General features: G+C 38.5%; 1 protein-coding gene across 1 annotated transcript; it reads left to right on the top strand.

Moving 5' to 3' along the window:
- Positions 1 to 3284: 3284 nt before the first annotated feature.
- Positions 3285 to 10049, top strand: tmem72 (transmembrane protein 72). The gene is made up of 5 exons (XM_077495819.1): positions 3285 to 3548; positions 5792 to 5858; positions 6020 to 6091; positions 8367 to 8506; positions 8602 to 10049. Exons 1-5 carry the CDS (start codon positions 3473 to 3475, stop codon positions 9012 to 9014), a joined length of 768 nt encoding a protein of 255 aa, XP_077351945.1. The 5' UTR covers positions 3285 to 3472; the 3' UTR covers positions 9015 to 10049.
- Positions 10050 to 10449: the final 400 nt, after the last annotated feature.

Below are 10449 nucleotides of genomic sequence, written 5' to 3'. Positions count from 1 at the left end.
TGATACAAACAGGACTGAGAAACAAAAACTTCTTCTTTGTCAGTGTCACCATATAAATGTCACTTCTGGTTCAACAAATCAACTGGATTATGACCACTAGCGTGCAGCGTTGCATCACAAGTATTTCTTCCAACCACTAGGTGGCCCCCATGCAAATCAAGTCAGCTACATTATCTCAGTCTGATAATGGGTTGTACATACACACTGTAATAAAAACTGGATTTTTTTTTTTTTAACTGGTTCTGACAGACACCAGATACCTACGTTGGACTGACAGGCACTTTGTCGGGAAGATGTGAAGGAGGGAGTCCACGGGCATTCTTTGCAAGCAGCTAAGTGGCAGAGGTGTGTGAAGGTGGAGGAGGACGTCGTGAAAGCATGTGTGAGTTCACATGTTAGGTTGAAGCGTCATTTTGACACATACCAAATCGAAGTTGCACCAGCATTGGATTGTGGAAATTGGTATATGTCTATAAATCACAATTACCACCCCCTGGCTTGTAGTTAACTGCTACATAACTCACTTGGTGGCTTCTTTACAACGCACACTGCCCTAATATTGTAAACTGTGTTTTTAGTGGGCTGTTTTTCTGTCATCATTGGGGTCTTACATGATGAATAAACACACAGTTGGTTAGTAAATAGGGTACAGTTCACATGTGTACGTGTGGTTTAAGTGCAATATGGCACTTGAAGTTATAATATATAAAACGTCTTGACAAATAACCATCTTTATTACCCCATGTAGTGGTAATTCAACTTTAAACTCTGGTTTACATGCTGCAATTACATAGGTCAGTTGTATACACATATGCACAACAGGAGGAGACATTGAGGGGATTCCCATAGAGCAGTTGCGGGGTGGATATTTTGCTAAAGGACACACTGATATTGGTTAGGAGGCAAAACAGTCACAACTCAAGTACAGGTAGTACCTGCTCTTCCTCCACAGAGAGCTTAAAAACACATTGGGCTTCTGTATTCACAAGGGATAGGGACCAAGCACAGCCACGAATAACATAAATCCCCATATAATTGCTAATTTCCCATACAAGTGTTTTGTAACTGCGTATAGATGCTGCTACACGGCTGCAAAGCACCATTCACAGCATGAAAACAATCATGGTACATACACGAGGTATTCATTTGTAATATTATTTAACACAAAGAAACTACTTTCACATGATGCTCATGAATAACATTAGCTATAGCGTAATAGAATATAATACGTGAGCACAAACGGATGTAACAAAACTTTTGTGGCTTTGGCACAAGCACAAAAAACTGCGAATAAATGTGATTTTCAGCAAATAACGGAGGATAGGTTCCTAAAAAAAAATGTGAATGTAAATTTGCGAGTTATTTCCACCTTTTACCGAGGTACTTTTCAGAGTTTGGTGACACTTTGAAAATGTTCTATAGTTTATGATAATAGTTTGGACTCTAGAATTGATTCAAAAGCTCGTGGGGGGGAATGTTAATTTAAGACAGTCAGCATCCTGAAATAAATTGTGTTCTCCTTTAGAACACAACCAGATTTGTCTTGATGCGTAAAACGAAATGCTGGTGTGTTGCCAGAGAACATATCAAGGCATTACCAGGGTGATTGAGACTCATTGTTTGAGAATGTCTGTGCAAGTGGAACCAATTGAACTTTTAGTGACCATAAAAGCCAAACTGGAGATGGCGCTAGAGGACATTTCAGGACTAACTAAAACGCACCATGCACTCATTTTAGATCGGCTGGAAGTGTTCAACTACTCTGACACACTTGTAGAGACTCAATACCATAAATGCCACAAATAACCTGGATATTAACCCAGAAACAAAAGAAACGGGTACCTAAACACAAAAATGTCTTTGTTTGAGACTTTAAGCAGATTTACATAGATTACCTTGGGCCTTACTAGGAGATGCAGCGTGTATGTGCGCGTGCGTGTTTGTGTGTGAGGGGCTCACAGCTCATTCCAAAACGCCTCCGCTGTGTCTGAACAAACGTACAGCAGTCCGCAGCCAAGCCTGTGTCAGCTCATAATGCAGAGTGCTGTTTACTCCTGTTCGAGTGGGGGCTGCACTCAAAGTGAAACTTGGACGGGAGAGGACAGACTGTGTGCATTACTGCAGACTTGGGAGAAAAATATGAAGTGTTTCCTGATTCCACTGAAGCAACCAAATTGTAGAGAAAATGAGAAAAAATGTTTCCGGGGAGGAGGACAAGTGTAAGAGTCCTCGCTTTCTGGAGTTTAAAGGTGACTGATGATGATAATAATACTAAACCGTGTCTACTGTCTGTGTATTAATTACAGTGGTGCCTTGAGATATGAGTTTATATTAATTAATTAAAAAGTTTGATAAAAAGTTAGGGGCAGCCATGTAGCTACTTGCTGTCAACTGAAAATGACATCACAGTTAATCAGGGCTCAAGTAATGGCCAATCATGGCTCAGCTTCAGAAAACAAGTGCACCGTGATTGGTGGTGACCTGAACAATTGTGATGTCATTTTCATCAGCTATGTATACAAGAAGCAAAATGGCCGCCCCCTGAGATGGATAAAAAGAGGTGCATTTTGCTGCTCTCTTCATATTCAACAAACACAATATTACTCAGAATACTGTGTTTAGACTAGTGGGGCTATATAGAAATTATTATTGTAAATAATTTTTTTTTTAAATCTTTAAATCGTGTTTCTCCATTGAAATGAATGCGAATGCCATTAAATTGCAATGTGTTAGAGTTCACGTCCAAACAGCAGCTTCAGGAATCTATTTGTATTTCCTGCAAATATATTTAAGCAGAGTATTTGCAAAAACTCACAACTTCAAAGAATACAAGACTGGCAAAGCTGCGATCCAATTAGAGGTCCTACGTTAAAATGTAACTTGACCTGTTTTGATATTTTTCATTGAAACAGCTTTAGATTATAGCAAATACACGCTTCTAATGCTGCAAATTGAACAAATGACTCACAAATGACAGTTCTTTACAACCTACGAAATGTCTTGAAACACTGCTGTGCATAATAATTTGGAACAGTTCATCATCACAGTACAGTTAGGATATTTTAAACATTTAAATTATTCCCTAACAGTTGATGATTTGAAAATTATGCCGTTTGCATAAATGACTGTATTTATAAAAAACAAAACAAAAATAAAACAGTTTGCATAATAATTCGGAATACGGTGTAAAAGTACATATGTATGTGTGTGACTGTGAGAGAGTGAGATTAACAACTGGGTCATTATTGAATCACAAACCTCACTGGAGTTGAAGCGAACTAGGCTAAGAGGCTTCAAGCATCACATCCCATGCAGCTTTCAATGCAGGTCTCCATTGAGCTAAGGGTCAGCTATGTTTCTAGAATGTCGCTCTAGCAACTTTCTGATCTACTATTTTAGGTAGCATAAAAGAGAGAGAGAAGGTTTTTTTTTTGTGTTTTTTTCCTTCGGCAGAGTAAGATTCCCAGCTGTGATGGGCGAAACAGGGAGCATCTGTTGGATTATGGTGGAGATTGCCTGTCGGATTCTTGGCATCTCTACAGCCACAGGTAGGATATACGGTGACTGATTATTTCTGATGAAACAAGACAGACGACAGAACCTTACTGAGATGTGTTCTGTTGCTCTTGGGTTGATTCTTTAGCTGAGTCTGAATTTCATGAGGCAAGGAGTGTTGCAATATGCTGTTATCTGATGCTGAATCTGTGCGGGAACAGCACTCATCCATACAAATACTAATTCAAACGTTACCGTAGCTCTGAGAAAATAATACGATTGCTGCTTTCTTTCAACAATTGCTGTTATTCCGTAAACTCTTGACAAAGAAAATAACCAAAAATACCAACTAAATTTTTGGATTCAAAAGACACCTGAACTCGGGTGACCATATTTTGATATCCAAAAAAAGAGGACACTCAGCCCAGCCTCAAAATGATACTCAAAGTTTACTCAAAAATGTCATATACAGTAACTTTTTTTATGCTACGATGTCCCGCCCCCCTACTTTACAATAGTCGTTAGCCTCTACAATTAAAAAAGTTGCCAACACTGCTCATTTACACAGCAAATGTCTCTGCATCCAGCAGGTTTTACTGGCCTTATTTGAGCTCACATGGTTTTATACACTCATGAGCTTACCACACGTTTGCTGTTGTGTGTGTACCTTTATGCGTCTGTCTGCTTCGGTGTGTCTTCTATAGGCAAACAATCACATAGGGTGTACTTTTATGTTGATTTTCAACTGGTCTGTATGCAGTGTTTATACCCCTCACACCCTATAAATGAGCAGCAAGCTTCTAGCAGCATTCTCCTGATCTCCCTCTGGTGCTGATTGTGATTCTATCGCTGCATTTCTGCTAAGCCACCCATAAAGATGCTTCCATGTGTAGTCCGTAAGGCGCTTTAGCCATGCTTGCCTCACCCAAACTTCCAAGGCAACTTCAGAGTGAATCCTATTTCTTGTTTTGAAATCACAACTGTACTTACACCACACTAGGTTACAGGAGCGCAAAACTAACACACCTTAAGATTATAAGCACCCAAGGCAGCAGATGTCGCTGTTGCATGTACCAACAGCGAGTGTTGCATTTACTGTCAGTTCTGACCTAGGAATCTGCTTAACTTGACCTTTTCTGTTTGACTGTTTGGTCTGAGGATGCAGCCAGCTGGACTTGGCTCGGCTCCTCGCTTTCAATTCAAGTCTGGGCCAAGCATCGCTTGTTTCTAGATGGTCTTCCGAAGAATACTTTCATTCAAATTAAACAAATATATCATATAGAACAGTACCATTGATCATTCATGAAGTCAGGATGTGAGATAAGAACAAATGTAGTTATATCAAGTTACTAACGGGGCACAAATCGGAATTAGGAAAACAAGTAAACCATGAGCACAATTCAGTGACCATGACATTACTTTTGACTCTTGGAACGTGCACTACAAATTGTTTACTTCAGGTTTGATTAATTTAATCTTCTATCGTCACACACAAGAAACAATACACAATTCCAACAATCCATTTCGGCCGAGGTGGATTGTTGGAATTGTGAGTGACTGTGTTTTGTTTTGTTTTGTTTTGTTTTGTTTTGTTTTGTTTTGTTTTGTTTTGTTTTGTTTTGTTTTGTTTTGTTTTGTTTTGTTTTGTTTTGTTTTGTTTTGTTTTGTTTTGTTTTGTTTTGTTTTGTTTTGTTTTGTTTTGTTTTGTTTTGTTTTGTTTTGTTTTGTTTTGTTTTGTTTTGTTTTGTTTTGTTTTGTTTTGTTTTGTTTTGTTTTGTTTTGTTTTGTTTTGTTTTGTTTTGTTTTACTTCAAGCGTCCAAACCATGACATTTATGCCACCATGTGTCCCATCATCATAACCTCATCATCCAGCAGGATAATGCAATACCATCAAATTGGTTTCTGGAAGATAAGTTCAATGAAGTCAAAGTTCCCTTCCTGTCATCAGATGTCGATCCAGTTCACCAACTTATTCTAAGGACCCAAAGTGGGTCAACAAATTACAATTTGCAATGTGAAATGGTGAAAACGACCTACATTTAAATAAAATATGTTAGGAGAAAAATGCATTTATAGTCAGATTTACTGTTATTGGGAAATAAAAGGCTTTCTTAAATCTACATTACGGTTGTTTATTTTACATTCACAGGGAATGTAGGCAAAAAAATAATAATCTTTGGAAAGACCACCCTTGCAGAAAAACATGCTACCTGAGAAATAGTGAACCAAGTGTGACACCTGGTGGACACAACTTGCTAGCCTCCAAAGTGAAATCAGATGCATTCTCTTTTTCAGTGTTGTGTGCTGTTGGAGTGGAGACGCTCCAACAGGGAGACTTCAACAGCCTCGGCATCTACCTGCTGTAAGAACTTGTTGGAATATTGTTAAATGGGTAATCTGGCTATTAAAGGGGCTAATTACCAGCCCTTTATTTTGAGAAAAATCTGAATTCACACACAAGTTGACATGTTCAGTCTGTTCTCGATGGTGAATGAATGCAAATGATTTTTTTTCCCTCAACAGAGTGTCGTCTATTGGCATTGTGATATTTGAATTGGCCTATTTCCTGGATGCAATTTTGCTCATGTGCCTGCCGTGAGTACACAGCTTGATTGTTTGCATTAACAACACACCATTATAATCAGCAAAGGTTGAAATGAGGCAATTGGACTCTTTTTGTTTGTTCAAGATGTTTCACTTTTAATTTGAAACAAAAATACAATAAACTTGCTTCTATTGTTGCTAAGTGTGGCTGGTGAACGACCAGGTGAAGTGTGGCTGGTGAAAATCCACAGCATTGACGGAATACAAACATTTTAGAAAAATTGTATTTGTTTTTTTTCTTTGATTTATCAATCACACCAAAATCAGTCAACCAAGCAATGTGGAGGAGACCGTTTTTTTCTTGCGAAAATTCCTTATCTTTATTCACCTCAATATTGTGAATAGAAATGTTAATTGTTAAATTGTAAATTGTTCCTTTGCATATTTAGAAAAGCTTTACAGAATATAAAACAAATTTATGAGTAGCAGATGTAACTTTTAGTATATGCCACAGGCTGCTTCAAAATGGATGGTGGGCCACAAATGGCCTCCGGGCCTCAGTTTGGACACCACTGATCTATAGAGACTCATAACAATAACTTCAAGTGGCATATGGTACACTCTATGATTCATTTATCATCCTGCCTATTGTTGACACCTGGGTGAAACCTCCTATGTCAACATTTGGTAAATTATGCATTTTTCACAAGTCTACATACTATTTGTCAGTCCACACGTGTCTTGCTAAATTTGATAAATTATTGACCAATCTAAAAATGCAATACATAGCTTGCTCTCTTTGACCATGAGATGTTAATGTTTGAACAAATATCACGGGGTTATTTTTGGACAACTGAAAAGTGATGACTTTTTTCTTTTAGGTATAATGCCAGCGATATGTCTTGAACATTTTCAGTCATAACAAGCTTGAAGATTGTAGTACAGTTCTCATGACAAATTAAAAACAAACATAGACACCGATTTATCACATAACTGTTTTTTTTTTGTTTTTTTTAAATGTAGGAGACTCCAAATGTGACAAGTGCAAAAAAAAATGGCAAGTGTGGGCTAATTTCTTTTGCAGCGTGGGTGAACTCTAGATGACACGGGACAACACACACATACAGTGATATCTCCACAATCGGCCGTCTTCTCCCCCCCAAACTAGATTGCCTGTGAGGGCAGCGCAAACCTGCATCCAGACTGCTGGGATATGTAAATGAAGAAAGAGTAGTAGAAGAAGAAATACAACACGCTAGGCTAACTGCTAGCTTATCTGCAAACGACATTGTGTTCGTAAACTCCGCTCCTTGTCGTTTTTACTGTGAATGACACATTATACAACCACTGAATACAACCAGTTGCTCCTCCATTTGTGTCCAACAACCGCGCAAGGCGCAAGCTTCAGGTTGCTTCTTAATTGGCTATCATTCAGTTTCATGTCACAGTCACAAAGTCTGTGCTTGTGACAATCTCCATTTTGACCACATTTGTGATGGGAAATATTCAAGGTTATATTTACACTTATCAGTCCCAACTGTTTTCACAGCAGTTCTGGGAAGCAAATCCCTTTTCATACCCCCCACACAACAAGATAATGGGTCAGGGTAATCTTGTATAGATAGAAATCCAATAATTGTACATATGCTTACTATTAGAAGGGGTGGAAATATTAAATTTGACACAGGTGTCTGCAATTTTGTCAAAAGTAAGGTTACAAGATTCCATCCATCCATTTTCTGAACAACTTGCTCCGCAAAAGGGTCGCAGGGGTGGGGGGTTGCTGGAGCCTATCCCAGCTGGCTTTGGGCAGTAGGCGGGGCACACCCTGAACTGGTTTCCAGCCAATTGCAGAGGTTACAAGATTTCAAAATAAAATCAAATTTAAAGTAGGCTATTGCAATTGTAGTTGTAGTAAATACAATGGTAAAAAACACACACTTGATATAGACATTATGTCTGAGAGGATCATTTCAGCATTATTATAAAAGACAGTGAACATGAATGAACTTGTTTTTTGTTGTTGTTTTGGAAGAAATATCCTTTGTAATTCAGAAACTCACCAGCTGGAATAAGACATGTAGAATAATTTGCAGCTCTGTCTATTCTACTGTAATTGAGGCAACATCATGTTCACCGATTAGCCTAATTTGATGTCAGTCGTTCAAATTGAAGGAAAAATTTAATAATAATAAAAATCTCAGGCCAGTGCTCATGTGCAAAAACACAGCAATACAATCTGCAAACATTGTTTGAGAGTTATGGGTCAGACAGTAAATTCAGCTTTACACAGATGTTGACGATGAGTTCTCTGCCATCTTTGCAGCTGTCCCCCAGACTGTTGGCTCTTTATATTATGGGGGAAGATGGCACAAGTTGGAGGCTTTCAGAAGTTCCTCTATTATTCCATAATGTCCATTGTCTGCTTCCTGCATCCTGTGCTGGTGTGGCATGCAATTATTCCAGGTAAATTAAGCTGTCCGTAAAGGATATTTTATAACCTTAAACCTTGAGTGCATAAATGGCATTTAGTACATTTAGATACATTTCTACCTTTTTAGGGACAATGCTTCTAGTGACTGCCTTGTTCAACTTCATACTCAGCAAGAAAACAAAGACCCAGTCGCCTAAAAGGCCGCAGGAGAATTACAGCGGCCAAGGCCCCACCACAGTGTGTGTGACAGAAGGGGTCGCCTCGGACGACAAGCTCTCCTTCCTCCACACGGTGACGGGAAAAAGAGTTGCCCTAGCAACCAGGGACGAGTGCCACAGCCTGGCTGAAAGTGGAAGAGACAGCTTCCAGGCCATGCTGGAGCTGGAGCACACTCCAAAAGAGAGGAAGAAGAAGGAGAGGAAACCCACGTGGATGAGAGGGCGGAATGAGGCGGTGGAGCGAGAGATGGAGGAGATGAGAGATTTGGGGGATTTAGAGGCAGAAACCACCTCAGACACGGCACCTATGATCACTGACTGATGCTCTCTGCATTCCTTTTACTCAAATGTTGAGTTCATGTTGGTGCTAAAACGGTACTTGAGATAAACTAGAGATGAACAAAATGTTATTTTTGAAGAATGGGGATAACATTTATACAGTATGATTATAAAACTAAGTGCAGCAAAATCTCTAAAGATGAATACAATTCATTCCAGGATACCCACTGAAGGTTTATAAATTATCGTTGCCTTTTACCATTTTTAACGGTCATATTTTATTCCTTTGTTTACTTGTCTGTCTTCACTCTCATCTGTTATAAATGTACCCAATTTTATCCAATTGAAAATGAGTGTTACCGTAACACTCACTTATTATTAAGTGATAGTACAAACTTTAAGTTTTAACTTTAAATTAAGTGATTATTAAGTGCGTACAAACGCAGCAGCAGATGCTAACATCAACTCGTTTACAATGCATTCAATGTAATGCAATATACAATGCAACGCTAGCATAATACCATTTGGATTGTGAACGCTGGGTGTGCATTCTCTGTGTGAAAAAAAGAAAAGAAATAACAAAACGTGCAAAGAGTTAATCCTTCTAATATAATTTTTGTGTGACTTCAGGTTCAGAAGCATAAAATTTCCCAACATTTTAGGTCAAATTCTGAATTTTGCAATTTTAGAGCTGTGTCTGGTTTGTAATCATGTGTATGCTTTTTTTATGATGAGCAATTTGAGCCAATTTATGACACACATGGTGCCTTTTAGTCTGATTTAGTCCATATTTGCAGAGCCTGAATGGGCCGGGGCAGTGACACTAATGCAAGGCAATCCAATCTAGTTAATGTTTCATGTATTATTCATTAGGTAATAAAGTAGATTAAGTGTTTCACTCATTCAACGGCACTAGTGGAAATATGCACAAATGTGACAGGGAAAAGCCGGAATTAAAGCCTGCGCAGGTGTCACAGTCATATTCAAGATGCCTCATTGTTGTATTTATCAAGTGTGTGTGTGGTAACCATGGCAACCAGGCTAGTCTGGGAGGTAAGACCAGACACTCCAGACCAATGAGAAAATTGAGTTAATGTGTCCAACATGTTTATGCACTGTTGACTGCCATTTGTTAAACATATTTAACGTCAAATATAGACAGTAATTTAAAAAAAATAAAAAAATTCATTTGCCTCTTTTGTCAGTCAGTTTCCAGGCTGAGGTTGTTCTTTTGTTCAGGCCGTAAAATCAATACTGTCTGCTGAAACAATCACACTTCAACGTGTATACACTCCAGTTTTTTGTTTCCTGTCTGTAGCAAGCAGACCATTTACAAGTAGACTCTATGGACAACAATTGACACATTTCAAGTACTGCAGGTTTAACAAGTGAACACACTTGCTACCTTGTAATGATATGACTGGTGGTGCCAAATAAATTTCCATCTTATTTCCAGGGAATTGACTCAACAATGAATA

This window comes from Festucalex cinctus, chromosome 14 (assembly GCF_051991245.1).
Source record: "Festucalex cinctus isolate MCC-2025b chromosome 14, RoL_Fcin_1.0, whole genome shotgun sequence".
NCBI classification, from domain to species: Eukaryota; Metazoa; Chordata; class Actinopteri; order Syngnathiformes; family Syngnathidae; genus Festucalex; species Festucalex cinctus.
Note: the sequence above shows the minus strand (reverse complement) of the source record. Positions and strands in the feature narration are given on the sequence as shown.

Bases quoted from the DNA above. Each gene is read 5' to 3' on its own strand.
- tmem72 (XM_077495819.1), top strand. From the start codon at position 3,473: ATGGGCGAAACAGGGAGCATCTGTTGGATTATGGTGGAGATTGCCTGT. The intron at 3,549-5,791 runs GTAGGATATACG...TCTCTTTTTCAG, and splicing joins TGGCATCTCTACAGCCACAG to TGTTGTGTGCTGTTGGAGTG. The intron at 6,092-8,366 runs GTGAGTACACAG...CCATCTTTGCAG, and splicing joins ATTTTGCTCATGTGCCTGCC to CTGTCCCCCAGACTGTTGGC.